Consider the following 23,227-nt stretch of genomic DNA (forward strand, 5'->3'; position numbering starts at 1 on the left):
ACGAATGCAGTGTTCAATAGTGACAAGGTCAACGCGAGGGGTAAGGAAAAAAATATATCGATCCTTACAATACGACACCGTCGGAATTCAATAGGCGGGTACAGTTAGGACAATTTTACGATCCTGCAGACAAATCACTATCGTATTTTACAAAAAAAAAATTCTCTCGACCATGATTATACACACCTATACATAATATTTTTTAAAAATAAATTTAAAAAGGTTTTTATCATTGTCAACGATGACAAATTGCATACAAAACAATCTGTACTCAAGTGTAAGGGTATTATATAAACATTATAAGATATTTATAGTATAAAAGATTTCGCTGAGAAAAAAATAAAATATTGTTTTTTGAAAACTAACCGAAAATATAAAATTAAAAATATTATTGTGTTTAAAAATTCGTTCGTAATTATTAATGGATAAAAATGAAAATTTCATTCAAAACAATAGAACTAGATAATTTACTAGATGGCATGTATATTAGTTTATTACATTTATTACACGCAACATTAATGTCATAAAATATCATAAATAAAAACTGATTTTATAATTGATTTTAATAGATTAATTAATTTGAAATGTTTTGTCTAAAGTACTATTCTACCGAAAATATACGGTTTGATTTTTCTAAAAATAATTATTTACAATCTACACCTACAATGTTAATAAATAATGAAAATAAATAATGACTTATCTATACAATTATGAAAAAAGGAATATTTGTTTTAGGAGGTTTTCTGTGGCTGCATAATCAAAAATATTAAAATTTACCAAATTTATAGATTTTATAATAAATTTACGTAAATTCTACATCTCTATAATATATACATAAAACATTACACTTATCTATATAATTCTATACTTCGATTGTTATTCTTTATTTTTTATTTTTTTCAATTAATTTCATCTGTGTCAAAATTATACAGAATTGTATTATATATTATATTATTTATTATTTATAGTTAATTTTATTAAAATTTCATTGTTTTAACAACAATTTAATATGAATATTATTTTTTTGATGGTTCAATAATTTTAAACATTTAAGTATTTTATTATTGTTATATACATGGTTAATTTTAATCTTACAATTTGATTAGCGAATATAAAAACAGTTGATTAAAAAAAAAAAATTAGTGCTAATTTTTTTTCCACTTGTTTCTTATTACAGAAAAACACTTTTTGTTTGGTGGTTAATTATTTTTTTTATTTATGTACGCCGTACACGAAATCTGTATGTACACTTTTATTTGTTTATCTGTAGTATATTTAATAAACAAATGTCTTTTGACGGTATAAAAAGAATAGTAACGAAAACAATAGATTTTTGAAGAATAACATTGTAATAATAATTGTTAATAATAATTTGTAATAATAATTGAAATATTACTAACCAAATCAGTTTTAGAATAAAATTTCATTGGTTATCTATGTTTATTTTTAAAAAGAGTTAAGAAAACATTAGCTTTAAAAATTGGACTAAATGAACTGGAAAAAAACGTTTTTCTGTACTTAAACTGTACGGGTTAGTAAAATATTTCTGGGAAGGAATGAATCAGTACCAGTGACTGTTTAACAGAACGGAACATTAAACAAATCAATGTTACGAGTGTATCCTAGAATACAATATACTTCATATACTGTCGATTTCCAATGGTTTATAAAAATACGATAACCCAGTAAAATAATGGCTGCACAAAAGCCTTGACTCGTACAACATACGAAGAGACTAATATAGAAACACTGGGCCAGAATATTCATTAAATTTATACCAACACTTTCCACCGCAAATGGAAACACCCGTTGGGCGTGCGTGCGTACGTGTGTGCGCGCGCGCGCGCGTGTGTATGTTTGTGTGTTTGTGTGTATGTAAAACGCATGACAAAATATTTTTTCATTCTCGCGCGTTCCTTCGAGTAATATTTTTAATCACCTTGAACGGTTTCGCGCGTATAAAACAATAACGAAGTCTCGTCGCAAACGATGAACGTCTTTTATTTACCACGTATATCCGACAACAGAGAATATAATATCATCATCCTGATAAAACAAAGGATCGGAACAAAACGAAGAGACGTTGGTAGGTAGCGCGTATTAAAAACACTATCGCGCGTTCCTCAGGGTGTAAGTGCGGCGTGCGCGTAATACCATGTTGCACAAGTAATAGTATTATACATGATATTTCACGTACGGGAAGCTATAGGTACTACCTGCTTTAGTGCTATAGTATCGCGCGTATCAGTGTCATCAACGCGTTTGTCTATTAAAGAAAAGAAAAAAAAATCGTCAGTAATTAAAACGCACAAAAATAGTGGCTTTTCACTGGAAAAAAAAAAAAAAACAAAAGACTTATGTCATTCAATTTACGAGCGAGCGCACTTCGCCATCGGAGCCTCCGGTGACGCGTAGATCACGGACAAAGAGACGAATCCGGTAGCTAGAACAGTGGCGGAGTCCAGGTGAATAATTACCGGATAACGTGCATGTGACTTTTAAACTTCGAAATAAATTACACGTGTTTAAAACAGAAAAAATAAAAATAAAAAAAAAAGAGTAAAATGAAATCCGCCGCGAAACACGAAAATATTAAAATAATAACCTACGCGAATGTCTCTTTATAAATACGCGGCCGCTGCGACCGACCACCTGACAATTTCAGTTCGTTTTCTTTTTCTTCGAGACGCACCTGTTCGCTGGTATATAATAATAATATATCGAACAGGCATCGGGACATCGGGTTAGTGTTTGTCGAAGAGAATGGCCAAAATTACATTGTATATATATGTTTACAGCACTAAATCAGAAGGGGATGAAATATAATACCGATAAAGTTTGATGACGGGGTATTCTGTGGGAATTTTAGGCTCGAGGAATTCGGTCGAAATAAGATAATGTTATTTTATCGATTTTTTTCTTTTAAAAAAAAAAAGGCTAAATGTTTCTATGTTTACAAGTATTTCATTGACAAAATAAATTCAGTGCTGAATGATATGTTGTATAATAATATCTTTTCCCCTAAATCCAGTACTAAAACTACGTCGTGAACGTTTTCAGACTTCACTATTTACGTATTGAGATCGGTTACAAAACGGAAAGATTATCGGACAACAAAAGACTTCCTCTGTATAAATTTAAATATACATACCATAAGTTATGCGTACTTGTATTAATACCACGAGATATGTGAAACCAGTTGAAGATAAGTATGGTAATTATAAAATTACTTTCATGCAGGGAAAATAAAAATTAATTTTTATACGATTAGGTACACAAAAACGGTTTAGGTACTACACGTTTATGACTTACGTATAATAATATTATATGACTATACGTTTAGAGAGTTATTGATATTATTATTATATTTTGCTATTTATATACAAACACTATAGTGTAAGTACTAAGTGTAGAATTGTCAATAAATCTGTCACTTTGTTTTCGGTTATTGGTCCGTAAACATGTGAATACGCTTGAGTGTACAACGTTTTAAATGTTCACTTAATAGGTATCCTTAAAATTACCACTGCGATCGTGTAGATTTGTATTCATTATTATAATTATTGATGGTTATGTGCGTGCTGGTCCAAAATATAAGATTACATGTAACATATTTTACGGTAAAAAAAAAAAAATAAATAAAAAAAATACATAACGGTTGACATATGATGGACGTATATACGCGTATGAATAATTATCTACTTATCGTCAAGTTATACGAGGTTTCTGTGGTAATAAGTTCATTCGGCTGAGAAAATCGCTGTTGAGTTTTGCGTAATGAATTATGCATAGTGAAAAATATTTGTCATGGACAATCCAAAAGTATTAAACATTTTTGTTCGAAGTCTCTAAATGAAAGTACCGTATAATATCAGTTATGTCCAAGAAAGACTTTCAAACTTTGTGATACACTGCCGTTATCCTATATATAAACACGTGATAGATGCTTTGAAGATTATATTTATTATCAAATAATCATAATACATTTTTTAAAATACCTCAAATTTGTTACCTCTTACCAAAATTTTATAGTAATAAATCGGTATCACTGAAATCGATGAGTCGTAAGTTTCAAGAGTGCTAAAAAGTTTTTGATTTGAAAAATGACGAATGATGATGACAAAACCCATACGGACGGAGTCTCTCGGTAGTTCGATCTTCTCGCCACAGTTGCGTGCTCAATGCCCATGCATTGACATGCAACATGAAATATACACCTATGCAAGTTGCACGTACTGTTATTGCCTACACATACTTGGATGTTTATAATCGATTATGGGCACTATAATTTGTCTGTATAAAATATTGCAACCGAGGACTGGTCGGAAATCACTCAACATCTGTTGGGCATCTTTTTTGGTTTAGTCATATTTTTATAACTGATGATCACAACGGTAGATAACGCGAGTACCAGCAGTATATATAATCAATCAAAACGTACAAAATGTGATTCGTGCACATTACTTTATTGTCTATAATAGTTTTAAATAAACATTTGTTTTAGACGTGACTTGATGAATATTACAATATTAATTGTGTTTATCGTATGATCAATTTAAATAAATATATAGCCCAGAGAACTGAACTCATACAATAATATATAGATTGTTGTAGTACAGAAAACAATTTATTCAATGCGTCGGATATGTCGAATAATTAGCTATTTTATTCTCGCGAATACAAAAATCGATAAGTATTGTATACTGCGTCTGAAGTGTGAGAGTGAAAAACTGTGATGTAAAAATAACAAAAACTAAATCCTACTACGAAGGGATATATGAATTTAAACATGAAATATGTAAATAATTACCGTACACGTCATATATATTAATAATCGACGTGTTCAGTGCAGTGAAAGATTATTTATCGATAAGAATTAGATTTTTTTTTTACGGTATTATTTATAATAAACGGGTGACCAAAATATTCATTATTTTTACACCTTAAAGGAATGCTATTGCCGGGTATTTTTTCATAATTTATTCGTACATTCGATCAAGTATAAGTCACTGTTTATTTCAATAATAGGTCCATTATAACAACATGGTTTTATATTGAGAATTTTGTTTATAACATCTCGATTATGACAACCGATTTCAATGCGGGTCTGTTAATATTCTTTAGCTTTTTGAAGTTTCTCATTAAGTTATTGCGTTTAAGTTTCTAATGCATAATGGTTAACACATATTTTTTTTTTAAAAAAAAATAATAAATATACACATTTGTCTACTGATATTTGACGTGTACTTGCATATAAACAATAGCGTAACGATGTGTAGGTTGGAACTATAAATAAATCTTTACATAAAATATATATTCATTTAATTTTTGACTTATTTTTACGGAAATGAATCAACAAAATTATACGATATTATTTTTATGTAAATAAAGATTTTCATCGTCCTTTGTATACGGTTCTGAGATTTTGTATAAACCGATATCGAACAGAATCAGCCATTCAACGTATTCATAAGGAAAATATATACATTTAAATCTTTAGTATATGTTGAATAAATTCCACCGATCCATTGTGAGTTTGTTTATCTCCAAGGCCTCGACGCGTATTTCAAGTAAATAAAAACGGGTCAAATGCGTTGAGCAATAATAAGCCCTCGAGAGGAGATCTAAATCAAATACATCACATATCTATTACGTACGCATACATAATGTTAATCGTCAGAAATTTAACTACAACACGTTTGATTTTTCATTTAGTTTTAATATGTATGTTATATGTGCATATAGCAGCGCATGTATGAGATTATTAAATATTGCGGTTTTCACGCCCTGTACCAGTTTATATCCTTTGGCCTTGATCAGAATATAGTTAAAGTTATTTAATTTATTATTTATGGTAAAAGGACGACCGGTGAGTATGCGACGATCATTTCTTTTTTTCACCGGCACTTGAATAGTCCGTATAGTACACATGTATTTTCTAAGTTTTCGGGCCACCACTTATTACTGAGTGATAAACACAAGGCAGTCGTGTGGTTCTATTTTTAAAATATTTAATTGTTTAACCATATGAATTTCAAGTGAAAATAATAATTATACAGAATTTTATTCGACGTATATAGGTACATAATTGATCATCAAACGCATTTGTACGTGACCCAAAATCAAAATTGAATTATATACAAAATAAGACGATTGTATTACGAGAAAAAAAAATGTTGATAATATTGCAGAGCTCTAAATGTCTGAAAAAAACTATTTCAGGTGCTCAACTCGTATACGTATTATTTTGATGGTGTCTCAAATAATTAGTTAGGATACTAAATAATAATCAGCAAACTATAAAAACCACTACACTTTAATTCCTATGGTTTCAATGTAAAATTATTGTAATTTTTTACTAGATTATATTTAAGCTTATTGTGTTCCAATTACCACTAGAATATCAATATCCAAAAAGTCCGTCGAAAAAATTTTTTAAAGTTTAGTCCTAATAAATATAATACAATCTATATAAAATTTGATTTTCAAGTCTATGACGATGTGCGTATCTTGGTTAATTAAAAATTCTTATCACAAATGTATGTATTTCTATAATTCTATGTTGTACCAGCTTCGTCCATTGTTCAATAACCGCGTTTCCTCTTATAGCGTATACGGAACTACTACCTATGCGATTTTATTATTGAAGTGCTGCTTGTTAATAATGAGTCATGTTTTAAATTTAAAATCATTTTAGCGTAGTATGAGACAGAATTAATATAAGAGTTTGGTTTTAATAAATCCATAGGGGCTAAAAAAAAAATACATTGTTAATGATGCAAATCCAAAGAGACACAATAATGTGCTGTTTTTAGATCAGCAAATGACCCTCATCATTGATTCAATTAATTCTTCAATTGGTGCACATAAAAAAAATGCCTGGTTATGTTATATAATATAAGAGTATATAGAAATATAGCATTGAACTGGTGTTCGAAGGGTCGAAATGGGTTTTCAAGACTTATAACCAATAAAAATGTCAATCTATTTTATTACTTAATTACCCACCGGTCGCCAATTAATTTAGTAATATAAACCGTCTGAATATAATTATTAATTTAAAAAATTACAGCTATAAGTTGGTGTATAATCAATTTTTCTTTACCTACTTAAATAAACATGTTTTCTTCTCATAAAATTTAAATAATAAAATTAAAACTCAAATAGCCTTATGGTGTACTCTTTAATTAAATACATTTTCTGGATAAAATGTGTAGAATTGTTCATCTATTTGAACATCTATTAATTTGAACCATGAATAGAAAAAATATTATTAGATTTTTGTGTTGTAACTTTCGAGGGACAACTTTTCTGAAGTGAATTCAAGTATTATAAATGTAAAAAAATTAATCAAAATACTATAGGTAAAATTGTATACCTAGGTAATTTTCAACCAAGTGTGCGATTCCGTGGTAGTGAATATATTATATTTATATGCACATATAAAATTGCATTAATATGGAATTGTTTTGAGATTGATTTTATTTGTCGACAAACGATCTTATTTTTTACTATGGGTGTTTTTTCATAAATGGTCATTTATATTTTATCAGAGTTATGTGCATTGTAATATCATATTACAATAATTCAATTATGTGTGTGAAAAAACAACACATGGATGATATGGTGTACACATAACATTCATTACAATATGTATTATCAAGGATCAACTATTCCTAATATTTTAAACGTATCATCTTGTTATGACTTATTTAAGATTTATAATTGTTATGATATGTTTACGTTGCGTTTACGGACTGTGGGAATAATTTTTATTGTGAACAAGTTTCTTTGTTAAACAATTAAAAAAATATATATAAAAAAATAAAAAAAATAAACAGTCTAATGTAGAAAATTGAATGTTTGTATTTATCATACAGGGATGCAAAATAATTGTCACATAAACAATAAGAATTCGATAAATAATGAGTTATAAAAGAAAAATGTATATATATATAAATGATGTATAGTGAACGGTTTATCGGCTCTAAGGTCTATCGTTATTGGTTGTGTGTAATTACACATATCATTGACCGACAGATTGTTTACGGATTACTGGTTATGGAGTAGTCAGTTTCCAAGTAATCTAAACTGTAAAAAATGTTATTGTGATTATTTTGGTAAGAAAAATATCATGTGGAGACCGTAACTATCCAATAAAATAAAAATAAAATCATACGTGCGCCATATACTTCCGGTACATGATTAGCAAAGAATGAATATGATGTTTGAATAAAACATTAAACGAATCATAGTTGTACCACTCATATATATATATATATATATATATATATATATATATATATATATAGTTGAGTATACTTGATAAACGATATCGTATAATATCTTCTACACGAAAAAATCATTCCTAGTTCATTGTTGGACCGAATTCGAAACGTACCAGGTGATTTCCTAAGACTTTATGACGGTGTACCTTCATACCCATACATTTTAATGATAGTAACGGACCATAATTTAGTCCAATGTACATTTTAACAGGTCACTCGGGGTATCTTATTTATTCTTGCGTTGAACTCTGTTGATGTTGAAACAACAATAATTTTAAATTTAAACCACTGCCGCAGAGGTACTTACCATTTAGTATTGTAACGAGGTGAATTTCCGATTGAATGAAACGCGTGTTGTCGTATACATGGTATTTACGGTAATTTTGACGACTTGAGATGCGTATATTTTGTTGAAACGCGAATGTACAAAAAAATTATTTCACAAGCAATATTTTTTACACGATTATTCATGTTATTAATATTTGTATTACGTACAGGTGCTTACAATTTATGATGAGTTTATTGACAAAGACGAAACGAGTAAAACCGTGTGATTATTGATGTCGACGTTTAAAAACAATGGTCTGTCTTACGGGTCGAGGGTGGTTGTATGGAGTTCAAGTGTCTCCTACTTTCTTTATTATCACGGGCACATCGTGAATAATAAACACGTCGCATTATAATATAAAATATCACACACGCGTTTCGTACATTATACAGCCGAAACTTCAGGAAATTGGTCACCACATAGAATCCCGTATTACCCATTAGACATGGTATATATTAATGTTTATTATTATTATATATATATTAATTATGTAATTTATAATTAAATTATACATTGTACACATCGAAAGCATGAAGTAATTGTTTATATGTATGTGTATCGCAATTGTTGTAGATGACGGACAAGAACCGGTTAGGATGGCGTTTCCCGATTCGGTGAGTGCACATAGCTGGGGAGGCGTTCGTTTAGCACAAGGATCGGCAAAATAGGACTCCAATAGAAATTAATTGCCGATCCCTTGTCTAGCAGTTCTCGTCGCGGAGTAAAATATTTTCGAAGTAATTTACATAAACGGGGACAAAAGAAAAATAATTAAAAATGAACAGAATTATCTTATTTTATTTACATTTTCTTCTATATATTACGAATATAAATTGAAATCAAATATTAAAAGAAAAAAATTGTTTTTCAATTTGTAGCTATGCTACACATTAAAATAAAATAAAGTTAACAGTATTTTGTAGTTTGATTCAAACTCATTGAGAAGGGGACGTGAGATTTTGGAAAATGTATAATATGGCATGGAATAATGAAGAAGTTGTGATATGAGTATATCGGACTGGTTAAATGTAATATTCTGTACGTTCGCGGGTGCACCATCATTTATTCTACTATATATTCTTACGTCTTTCGTACTATTATTGTGTTCGGTCACGCTTAGACAAATGCCGTTATGAACGCGAATTTTACACACAACATTTGTACGTGGGTAGTACACGTTACAGTGCGGGGATGGGAAATAAAACGTACAGGAAGAAATTCGTCAAAGGATCGATGCGTTGTGAGTCGCGTGAAACCATACGAATCAATCATCCAGACCTGTTGCCGATGCTGGGCAAAAGGGATTGAATGATAATCGAAATTGTCACATGCACTTATATACAGAGCCGTATTAGCCCATAGACAATATAGTTACTTTGCCTAGGGTCTACGCAGTGCCGGCAGTAGTCATTAGTGCCCTGGGTGAATAAAATAATATGAGCGCCTTTCCATATAATTAATAATCGTTTTATTTTAAATGAAAGTTTAGATTTTAAACTTATACTGTAAATATTTTTGTGTATAAAAATAAACAACTGAGATTCAACTCTTCCTCTGCCAAAGATAAGGTTAAGGCATTTAAATACCGGACACTGTAGGGTCGTATTAGTACTAAAAGCTACTGTGCTTTGGGGCAAGGGACCTAGGACCTAGGGCCTATGATAATGTTAATCCAGGGCTGCCTACATACACTGCCAGATCTGAGTCTCGGGAGGCAAGGGTGCAAATACCAATTGAAGACCCATTAAAAAAAATTTGTTCAATATACGAATTATATATATATATATATATATACCATTAATCAATTTAATTTAAACGCAACCACTAATAATCTTAAATTTTGGATTTTGGTTTAAGAATCCCGTTAGAGCTTGAGATCCCGGTGTATTGCACCCCCTCACCCCTGCTAAATCCAGACGTGATTCTAATATGCTCGGTCAAGGGATGGGGGACAGCGATTCCGATAATGCACATGATCTACTAAACGTGTACACAACTCGAGTACCGCGTTCAATCTAATAATAATAAATACCTGTATATACACAACACACGATAATATAATATAATAATAATACAAATAATAATAATAATAATAATAATAATAATAATAATAATAATAATAACAATAATAATAATATAATAATAAGAGTAATGGGTAATAATAATAATAAGGCGTGTACGTTGACCCTCGGCGGTCGTCGCTCGTCTTGTCCTGCTGTCTCGTATAGGCACATAACAACAACGTATTATGTAGTCGGTTGATTCGGTTACCCGGTGTACGGTACAGCGTGTAATGATGTACGTACCGCATTACTATTATTATATAGAAAAACCCGAAAAAGAAAAGAAGGAAAAAAAACGCGCCGCGGCCGATCGTACCCGGCCTCCCGGCCCGACGGCCGAGGCGGAGTGGGGCAACCGTTTCACCGGCCGCGCGCGCACCCTTATCGCACACACGGCGGCGGCGTCTACCGGACACGCGCGCGCGATCCGAGCCGCCGCCCGTGGCCCGTTCAGTGCGTTCGCCGGCATTCGTACGGCGCGCGTCATCATCGGTCGGTCGTCGCCGTCTCGCTCCTCCGCCAAGCAGCAGACACGCGCGCACATGCGCGGCGCCAGTGTTCGCGAGTTCGCACCGTTCCCTCGAGTTGGCGAAAATCGTGTGCACCGATCGCGTCCGACTTCCGCAAACCGTATCGTGCGTCGCTCGTCGGTCGCCCGCTTTTCCTTACCAACCCGCGGCGATCGCCATGGCCAATCGCAAGACGTCCGTCGTCCACCGTCCGGACCGTCCGTCGAGATCGTCATCCGACCGTCGCTGATCCTGCGTTTCCGCACGCGATTATCAATTGTTATCCGTAGATAATAATACAATAGCCGCCGTAGAGTGTGGTTGATAACAATAAATAATACACACGCTTTACCATTGCTGTGCTGTTGCTGCTGCTACACATTTGTCATGGGACTCCGGTGAGTGTCGTTGGGCACGTGGCATTTAGGCAGTATAACGTTTAAGTTTAACAGTTTTTCACCCCGTACGCGTGAATTCGTTCCCGGGAAAAATTCTTCGCGCTTCTTAAAGCAACCCCGGGACCAACGACGGGTTGGCGGCAAACTGTGTACGAGGTATTGTACAGGGTAGTGTCTACGTAGGTAGGTGTGCAGGTATGATGGAGTCGTGTCCGCCGACCCGATAGAGCGTCTGTGCACCATTGGATTCGGTTGTATTACGCGTCTGTCCGGTGGTGTATCCAGCAGTTCGGGCTGGTCGTCGATTATCACATTACCAGAAAACCGTATGATAACGGCATAGCTAGTTTTCAGTATTGAGAAATTTTTTTTTTTAAATACATGCCTACATGAAGATTATGTTTTACGATAGGGCTTAGTTGTGGAAACACGTCGTATGGTTCCAGTGCATTTTAAATTGTTTAGATTAAGATATAATTTTAATAATCATTAATATCAAAATATAGTTTAGTAGTATAATAATAAATAGTTCTTGAAATTTCGGGGAAGGTGAGGTAATGCTGTCTTTTCAGTATTCATCATACTTATGTAGGATTTCAATAGGGATGCGTGCGAAAAGGAGTTTCCCTGTGCGGTTATGATTAACAATTATTTTGCTCAACGTTGCCGTAAATTATCGACATTTTTGTGATTACGTTTCCTTTACAGGTCAAATACGTTGGTAAATCAATCGTGTTTCACATGCAATATATTATATATATTACGATTTTTTAGATCTGTCGCTGTTGGTATTTTAATTGATTCGTTAAAAGTCGAAAGAACCGGTGTGAGATGAATATTATATAATTGTTATCATCATCGTCATTTTAACTGCGCGTGTTCCCGCAAATCGTCGGATATTCATCATCATGATCATCATTATTATTGCCAAATTAATGAGTTTACATCAAATGTACTCCCATCAGTAAACATCACATAGATGTACACAAATATATTATTTTATGATGACATATACGAGCGAGTACTGGTGTATCCTTGCTTCGTCGTCGCCGTGTACGATATTTGAACCTATTGATTTTTGAAATAGGATTTTTTTAGGATATTATTTAACAAATTAACCCTCCATAGGAACACTGTTCTAGCGAAACGGAATAGTATTTTATCGTCAACTACATAATGTGCGACTTTAAGTCAGCGATAATGTTCATTTATTCTATCACAATGATATCGTTTTGTCGGGTACGTTATCGCTGATGTCTGCCGCATGACTATACTGCATTGTTTACATAAATATGATATAGTATTAATCATTGTTCGCCAAAGTGTATAGTGATTTTAATTAGATAATTTTTTTTTACTATGAAGTATCGAATTTTGAGAATTCGTGTTAGATTTCCGTTTTGATGAATTTCACACGGCGACGATTTCGGTTTCTTCGTACAAAACAAAGTGCACGTGTCGGCGGCTGCTACACTTCGATAATACCTACATGTATACTATTATGATTATTTATGTGAGTAATTGATTAATGGTCGGTTAACGGTTATTGATTTATTTAATGGCTGGTAAATAATTCGTTTGATAAACTAAAATACTATATATTACGTTATATATATATATATATATATATATATATATTATATTTTCTTATATTATTTTATTTTTTTTCAAATCGAACATCGGATGATATTTATTATGTGACCATGTACGTATTTAATATTTGTATAAAATAAGTTATATTATTAATATTGTATTTGCAGCAAGATCAGATAATTAAAAATCATTCTTGCGGTTTATTTTTGGTATAACGCGCGTGTAACGCGATACGTCCAAACCACAAAAATTCTTTACTTTTATACTCGATCCATGAAACAACGGTTCACCATCTCGTAATAATAATTGGAGTTTTTTCAAAAATTGTTATAGATGTAAACTTGAATTCGCCTTCGACAGTGTGTACATAATACTTGACTTTATAATATATTATATTACTCGACGCTTATATCATAACAGTTCTATCATAAAAACAGAAATGTTCTTTAACGCGACGTTAAAAATATTCTATATATATAAATGTTTACGATGGAAAATATCGAGTCTGTAGGTTCTGTGACAAAATATTTTTTTTCGTAAATTTTAAAATATTGCGATTGTGCTAACACCCCGGGTACTGTTTACGAAACTTTTTCAATTTGTATGCAAAAAGCAGGTGCTTAATATTCATGACTTTTGAGTTATAATATTATACGTGTATTATCCGATTCGGTCTACTAGCGTTTTTACTTTTTACCACCCTATATACAAGATTAACGTTCGAATATACCTGTTGTATACTTCGATTTCTTGTTTCCTCCCCGCCTCCGACTGAGGTTCGATCTCATCGCCACCGTCGCCGCCTTTTATACATAGTGAACCGTTTTTTTTTTTTTTTTTACGTCCCGTGTCCGGTAATAATAATATGTATATGCCTCTATAAAATGAAAATAAAAACACGTTGCATATTATTATATCGTGTTCTTCGACATCGTCAGTGGCGTCCTTACCGTTTATTAAACGCCTCCCCCGTCAACCGACGGAGAGGTAAAGGGTTAAAAAAAAAGATAAAAATAATTATTACACGGGAAATACGCGAGCGCGCTTCTTGCGGTGTTTTTCACCGTCGTCTCGGACGACCGCGATACCGGAGACGACCGGTGCAGTGTTGTATATTGTATACATTTTATCATCAGCGTATGCACGCTCATCGTGTAATAATAATGTATACGTTTCGGTTAAAAACCACTTCGTATGTAAATATACGAACGCATTACAATTTAGGCGCGTACCGTTTGTATACCACGCGCGGTGGTACTGTCGGGACGAATGAAAATAAAAAAAAACCCACTCGCGGGTTAAGATCGCTCGGGAGATCGATCTTTATACCGTAGTGCACATCAATAAGTGTACACGCATGTCGTAATGATTTTTATTTATTTATTCTACCCCCCCCCCCCCCTTGTTCGCTCGCCGATTGCTCTGGCGGTTTTCGTCCGCAACGATGTTATTGTCGACGATTATCGTCCGCGTGTCTCGGATTAAAGTCTCGGCTACGCGATATGCGCGTCGGATAGAAAAATACGCAAAGTTAGCTCGGCACGCGGCGGTGGCGGCGGCGCACGTTCCGAAATAGCCGCCGAGAATTTGGCACTAATTTCACTCGCGCGTCGCGTGCGATAATTTGTGCCGCGTGTGTTCACGTGTATCGGTGTGTGTGTACGCGCTGTGTGTTGGCTGCCGCAGGAGGTGGTCGGCCAATTTATTTATTTTTTTTACAATTTTTTATATTTATACCGATACCATTAGATTGAGAGAGTTTACGTTTGTGTTTTAACAATTTGAAATTTTTAATTTCGCCAAGACGACTTGATATTAGTTTTTTTTTTATTTATTTTCGATCTCTATGCGTGGAGAGAAACCCGATGAGTGTGTATGATGTATACTTGTCGTTTAAATTAAGTATTCTCCATACAATATGGGCCATACGATGTTTAACGAGTCTCTTGCGCTTAGCGTCTACGGCGAGTCGGTTGGATTACACGCGATGACAACTGTGTTATGGTTACGCTCACGACGTGGTCGACGTGTGATGATTCGTATACGGACAATTATTTTTCAACGTATCAAATATACGCGCGCGCTCACCGATTTAATTATTCGTTGCACCTTTTTTTTTTCTTCAAACGGCCTATTCATACGACCATATATTATTATGATTTTATGTGTTGTTTCGTGTAGTACGTTGTATCACAATACGTCCGTTCTACTGTAATACATGTGTGTTTATTATTATGACCTGAATTATCCCCGATTTTACGATTATAATTAACGAATAATTTCTGATACTAATGTCGTGACACTGTTTAAAAATTCAAAGTATAATGTTCGAACGAAACGAATATTTCCGACGTGTACGTGTACGTGTGTATCTATTCAAATCGACCTAAAACTGTTTTTAATCGTATATAATTAAGTAAAAAAAAATTAAATTATAATTAAAAGATTGTTTTATAATACAATTCTTATATAAGTATCACTTTATGGGCATTATACAAAAAGTTCTTGATATAAAAAAATTGGTTTTACAGTCGTAACAGAAGTAGCTGATTAGTAAAAACGTATAAATCCATTTTTTCCCCACTCGGAATTATATTATTATATGGATAATCATCTAAATTGATTTCAAATTAAAGGTTTAAAAATATTATCTAATACCTATATTATATATATATTCTTCTTATACAGTTGAAATGTTGAAACACCACATTCATTATAAGAACTCTGTAAATGCTACCAATAATCGTGCTAACAATCATTTACATAATATTCGTGAAAGAAACATAGTATATAATTGTAATGCATAAATTAACAACCACTAAACAGATGCATTATTTTTATATTTCTTGCAAAAAATTAAATGTTAAGTTGTAAATTAAAATGTCCTTTAAATATAAAAGTACGTCAATTAAATAGGGTGCAAGGTCAGTGTCAGATTAACGATGCAGAGGGATAGAGGTAAAGCAATGGGCAAGGACACAATATACTACAAATACTATGGTTGCCCTTAAGTGTCAACAGTTTTAATCCGACTCCAGACTACCCATCACGCGTGAAATCGGCGCTATTATTTTAATTTAAACATTATATATTTAAATTAAATTGCATTTATAATTTGGAAAAATAAGTATTTTCTGTATGATATATAAATATTTTTAAACATAAAACGTCTAAAATATATTTAATACTATGTTGAGATATTAGTTATTAACAAATTGTTAAAATAAAAAGTCATCAATGTTTTAGTAATAGGTATTGTTGTTTTAATTTCAATTTATAAAACTCGCGCCTTATTACTATAACTACTTTTAATTATTGATTGATTTAAAATATATAAATCACCAAATAAGTTTGTTTCAAGGTATATATCGTCGCCTCAGTTCAATACTGCAATAACTCAAAAACACTATTATTGAGATATCGACGCCTCAGTTGAAGACAGCAATAACTCAAAAATATTCAGAATTGAGTTATCTACGTGATATTATTTGCAAAATACGACGATTTCTATTCTATAACGCAATAACTTTTAGTTGCATTATTCACCTATAGAAGTACCTAGTTTATTTTATTCTAGAACCAGCAGTTTCATAATTTGAGTTATTGCAATCTTGAACTGAAGCGTCGATATCATCAATGGATATAATACTTTTTCATCCTCAGATTCTATATACAGCTCCTTCCGCTATATCATTACCTTTCTATTATATAATATTATTTCGTTATATTAATTAAAAATTTATTTGATATTGCTCTTTTGTTAGAAATGTTCATTATTCATATTCAGTAGGTACTTGAAAATCTAATAGTGCCTCTTAGAAAATATAAATAATATTTTCAAAAGATATTTAGAGGATTCAATATTTTCAGAATGCTTCATTGTAATATAATACCTATTGCTTTTATTTTATCAACTAGGTATCATTATTTTATGCAAATTAAATAATAATATAGTTACATTACTGAGCTTAGGGTAATGAAAAAAAAAAATGTATCACTGAGCGCTTTATTAATAACATACATAAGCTCTTACAAAAAATTAGTTTAATAAGATGAGTAGTTTGGCTACTTATATTAATATTTTCATCCACGTTGAATATTAAATTTTATAGTAATGAAATTTATATCATTTGAAAAATCGATTTGATTTTTACTATCTTATTTCAGGCTCTTCTATTTACGTTTTATTATTCTTATTCAACCGAACCAGATATTTTCGGGGCTTTTTCCAAGATGGTTTACTTTTTAATACGTTATTTTAAAACGAAACTCTTTATCTAGCATAATTCGATCATTATTTGATTTGAGATTATACTCGTCATTTTTTTATTTCCGTAATGGCTATATAGTATACTTATAACGCATATTATACATACGCATTTATAGCACATATGCGTAATATATATATATATATATATATATATATTATATGCAGTGCAAACGCAGCAGTCACTAGAACCAGACGCATTAGCAAATCAAATAGTTTATATAAGAGAGCAGTGTATGCGTGTATGTTTTCAGACTGTTATGATCAAGGATCTGGAATATATATATATATATATATATATAGTTGTATTATTTACATACATGTGAATCGCGATCCAGATGAAATCTCGTCAATATGTGCAGCAACTCAGTCTCACAGGCTATACACACACACACATATCCACACATGCACAAACACACGCTGTATACTATTTGTGATGAAAAATCGTTTCCCGGTGGCTGGCTGCTGCTATTATATTTCAGGACATAATTATGCGTATGTGTTATATGTTTGTGTGTGTGTGGACAAAAATTACAGGGTGAGGTTTCCTGTGCATTGCCCCCAACGTGTCCTTATCATTTCGTAGCACAGGAAAGAACAACCGTTCTGCGCGTGTATGTTTTGGTGTGAAGTTCCGATAATAAATATATTTATTCGATAAGTATAAAAATACATCATATACTGTGCTTGTATATATATATATATATATAAACATATGATATGAACTTATTTTATCTCGAATAGATTTTTATTGAGGGAAAAAAAATTAAATCGCAGAAAATGATATAGAACGTATAGTAAATTAACATATTACAACGCTGCTTATCTTTACGTAATGGATACTTTATGAATTTTTTTCCAACGTAAAAATGTTATTCATTCGCCTTTATACAGGAAGGTATAGTTTTAATAACAATAAATTACCAGAATTTTAATGTTGTGTTACGTAAGATCCAAATGAAGTGAAATAGTATAAGTTAGATGAAGCATCACATTTTTCGACAACTGTCTCGAAATTGTTTAAATTTATAGCAACAATTATTTAGGTTTTTTTAAAAAATGCAATTCAGATTTTCTATTTCAGAATATACAATATGCACTATAAATAAATCCTTTATTTATAGGTAACTGTTATGTTAATCGTATGTACTATTGTGGGCTTAAAATTGATGTATTTGTCAAAATGATCGGGTAATCTTTGTAATCGCTTTGAATGATGAATACTCATCGAAACATAAAGCACATAGAAATACGTTTTGATATTATAATAAGACGTTTTTTTCTTATTATTTTCTTATTGTTACAGCGGTACCACTAGAATACCAACATCCCCTTCGGCAAAAGAGGATCGAGATTCGATGGTCAAAACCCGTGGATCGCCGCATAAAATCATGTATTTGCAAAACGCGCCCAAAGACTGCAGGTAAGGTTATATATATTTTTTCTAAGGCAATGTGTTAACCGTTTTGAGAATCTTTTCTTCGCCCGCCGAACAAATGGCGTAGTGCGTCCATTGTTGCCCGTTTTGGGTGTGACTCTGCAGGCTACAGCAGCCCCCGTATACCGTTATGTAAGAAATTGGCGGTCAAGTGCGCACATGCACATGCCCGGCGGTCGACTGCAAAAATTTCTCACCCTGTGAGCAAAAGAAAAAAGGAAAGGAAAAAAAAGGGGTGAAACGGGACCGACAATGTATAATGGTAAAACGCTGGTCTCTATTATTTATTCCTTTTACTTTTCGTCACAAAGGTTTTCAAAGAAATTGCACATGCCATGCGTGATATTAGCGACCGGTGTGTTGAATACGTACTTCGCTCGCGGTATAGCAATTGTGCACGACGTTTTCTCACACGTGGGTGTCGGGATCACGTAGTAGCAGGTACACGGCAGCAATATTATAATGTGGATGAACGCGTATTATAACAACATCTTATTTTCCATCTGTCAATAATGAATTGATTTTTCTTCACCCTTATCCGGGAGCGTGTACATTATAATGCATTCTTTTTGTCGTATACTATAGTATATAGACTATATATAGATACGATTCCCATTTTATGTTCAATTATTATCGCAGTATAACGAAGATGGTACCCATACCATAAAAACCTTTCACACAAATATCGTTTTATGTTTTCGTGAAATGTTCTTAAACTGGATAGATCATTTCGAAAAATCTTGTTGAATTTGTTTGAATTCTTTATCCTGCGCGAAGTACATATGTAGCAGACATAACTATTTATCTACTACATGAACTACGTAGTTATAATATAACTATCATAATATGTTTACCTTTTTTTTCCAAGAACTGAAAGAACTGAATTAATATTTTCCAATTTTCTATAATAGATGAAAAATTAAAATGTTAATCTTTTAGTACCTATGCTTACTCATACAGTTCGAACTGTTATGTTGTTGTTCAACGTGTTTATAATAAATCATTTTTCAATCGTTTAAAATGTACTTGTTGTGCTTGCTCGATTTAATTTAATTTAACAAATGAAAAGTGGTCTTGATATTCAAACAAGTCACGTCATTCTTTTAATCAAACAACATCATTTTCGATCAAGGAAGTATTAAATAAAGTGGTGGCCTAGGAATTGATAGTATTATTGTTACATGAGTTATATTTATAATATGATTATGTACACATTAATGGTTTATGATTTATAAATAAAATGTTATGATAGTTATATGTAATTTAAATATAAATTACTAATGTATTAACTTTTATTATTTTATGTTATGGTGTACCAAGTTCCGACATATGACGTACCAGGTACCGATATATGATGTATCTATTATACCATTAAGATACTAAGGCAGTCATTAATTCGGTTTTTAATTGTCACGTATGCAATGCACGACTACTCTTAACCGTTTCAATGGTTTTCATTATGTTGACTTTAACTGAAGGCTGCACGAAAAATTTATTTTTTACAAATAATTTATCACTATAACCAGTATTTAATGAATTAATATGAAAAATTACATAAAAAAAAAAACACACCATTATTATTAATTATATATATCACTGTTGAGTAGCTCTATAGCTCCACACGCGAATAATTAATTAATTTATACTATTTAAATTTTCTCACAATAATATCCTTATGGGCAATGTGTATACAATGCGTCGCATTATAATAAGACGATGTGTTTATTGAGTTTGTAATCGGAGCAATACATGAAAAGTACCCGTATAACAGTGCATAAACTATGTAATTCTTCCGTCGGATCCAATTGTCTGATATATATGTGTTAACAGTGACTGCTTATTTTACATGTGGTCATTCTTTTGGACTTCTTTTCGATTCTTACAAAATATGATAGTCAGTATTTGTTAAGAAAAAAAAATGTTGTTTTTTTTTTGTTAAAAAAAAAACACCCAAACGTGCGTGTGGTAATCCCCATCTGATGACACAAAAAATATGTTTCTACTAGATATTCCGTTTTCTCGGACCTTGATCATCACTGCAGTAATCGTTTTTTCTCGAAATGTTTAAAAGAACCTTTGTGTGTATTCTGAAGTGTGGACAGTAAGAGATCGACGTTTGTTCTTTTGTTGAGGCTATACGTTCAATTTATCGGGAACAACCTAAGCATATGGTCCCCGTCTGTATCTAGAAATATGAAATATAGAATGTGAATATAGAATATGAATATAGAAATGTATATATATATATATATTGGTTGGGTGCCACTCATTTTATTACATCTAAAAAAATATTTACTTACATATACAAAACATGTGAAATTATTTTTTAATTGTACAAATATATAATAAAATGTGTTTGTTAATTTTTTGACAATGCGGTATGACCTCGGCCGTGATTAATGGATGCCATTGGACGTATTAATCACATAATAACGATATTTGTGTGCAGTAACTAGGTATAATATACTATATAGGTATCTATTTGCCGTAGATGCTACCAATTTTTTTTTATTATTATTAAAAACTTAATCTGAAAAGTCGAGATAACTACAAAAATTAACAATGATGAATATATTTTATTAAAAAGCTTTGGTGATCGCGCGGTCCTTGAACTGAACTATAATGTATATACTCTTATATTTCACTTGCTGAATATTGTAAGGGATTTATCGATGAACTAGTGTACTATTATACGAGTAGGTACACTAATAAAATGTCGTTTGTTTTAGGTGGAAAAACCTGTACAACAATGAAGCTGGTAGTGACGTCATATTTTTGGTCGGAGATCCCGAATGTTGGAGGTTCCCTGCGCATATAAACGTGCTATGTCAATACCCTGTGTTTGACGCTATGCTTCGTGAACCTTGGTCAAAAAAAGGCACCCCTATTCACATACCGGATGATGACCCTAGAGCGTTCGACAACCTATTAAAGTGAGTTGTTTTTTTAGTGAGAAGTTTATTATATTTGCGTTGGGTAAATATTGAGAAACTTGTATGTACTTAATTTTTTTTTGTAATATTTTACATCTTGAATTTTATTCAGCTGTCATTCTTATACCTTACATATAATGCCGTAGTTGAGTTGATACTATAATACATCATTTGTACGTTGAATTCGATCATCTGCATAGGACGTGTTGACCATGAATATTGGAATTCAAAACATTCAAATCGAAAAATTATTTCCGAAATTCAGTTATTAAAAACAATAAACGAATGTGTCATGTTCTTGACAGTTTAGTAGTGTAGTGAACATGTATGATATAATTATTAATAATATTTGTTTAAATGTTTAATATACAAATTAACTATTCCTAAATTAGCATGATTTGTAATGCTTACTGTGTAGTAGTTAGATTCATAATTTATTTACATTCAGTTAATTGCCATTTATGAGACAGCATGTTATTGTTTGGACAAGGACAATTAATAGCGGGGCGCCACAGTGCATTTCCTTGAATCAAAACTTGAAATTTTACTTGAAATACTTATAAAATGTCTTTTTGCATTCACGACTTGCACGAATTGTAAATTATAAATGCAAAAATATGCACGTCAAATTATATCGCGAGTCAGGAAGTACTGGAATATCGAATATTTTTGAGCTAATGCCAATCTATCAATATATTGTTAAATACCTTATAATATACTCGTGCGTCTTGAACAGATTTATCTATTTAGTTGAAAATATAAAATATAAATAGCTTAAACATAGTAACCTACATAATATACAAAAACAGTGCCAACTAATGTATGTAGTTATTTATAAAGAACTAATGTAAAAGATAAAAATATATTATATTGACGAAAAAGCAATAATATAGTGAATAAACGAAAAAGTCGCGCGTTGTACTTTTCTACTTACTTGTTTAAAAATTTGAAACTCTGGAATATTTATTGTCTTATTTTCTATTTAGATTTTTGATATTATTTATTTACGCGGATAGTGTGGGTCCGCACGCTGGAATGTATGATTGGTTAGATTGATAAAATGATCTCGATAGCAATGTTAATAGATACAGATTCTTTATGATTCATCCACTGATTTTTTTATCTTTGCACATTGTACGTAAACAATGAAATCGATAAAAAATTATCGCTCTGAAACCCAATATATTGTCAATAAAGTAAAATTAAAGGCATAAAAAAATAGAGTATACTAAATTATACTTTATTTTCTTCAATATTGATTTACTGATTCATTTAACTTAATTAAGTTAAAATTCATATTCTTAAACTGTTTTTATTTTATTTGCCCTGAAAAAAACGATAGTTTATTCATATATTTCATCCGGTTTGCGATTACATTTTCCTGTTGAGATAAGACAAAAATAAATATAC

The 23,227-nt window shown here is 31.8% G+C and overlaps 1 protein-coding gene across 3 annotated transcripts in view; it reads left to right on the forward strand.

Annotated features, from left to right (window-relative positions):
* LOC112683071 (BTB/POZ domain-containing protein 2-like) overlaps positions 1–23,227 on the forward strand; it is a 46,196-nt gene that overhangs the window by 18,065 nt on the left and 4,904 nt on the right. Inside the window, exons 1-4 of one of the 3 annotated variants that reach the window (XM_025553934.1) lie at positions 8,976–9,064; positions 9,190–9,230; positions 18,753–18,869; positions 21,614–21,817. In XM_025553934.1, coding sequence (XP_025409719.1) covers positions 9,062–9,064; positions 9,190–9,230; positions 18,753–18,869; positions 21,614–21,817 — 365 coding nt within the window. In that variant the 5' untranslated portion in view covers positions 8,976–9,061. Of the gene's footprint in view, positions 1–8,975; positions 9,065–9,189; positions 9,231–11,118; positions 11,587–18,752; positions 18,870–21,613; positions 21,818–23,227 lie in introns of those variants that run through there. The other 2 variants (XM_025553932.1, XM_025553933.1) reach the window with 2 other exon arrangements.

This window comes from Sipha flava, unplaced genomic scaffold (genome assembly GCF_003268045.1).
Source record: "Sipha flava isolate LNK unplaced genomic scaffold, YSA_version1 218_pilon_pilon, whole genome shotgun sequence".
NCBI lineage: Eukaryota > Metazoa > Arthropoda > Insecta > Hemiptera > Aphididae > Sipha > Sipha flava.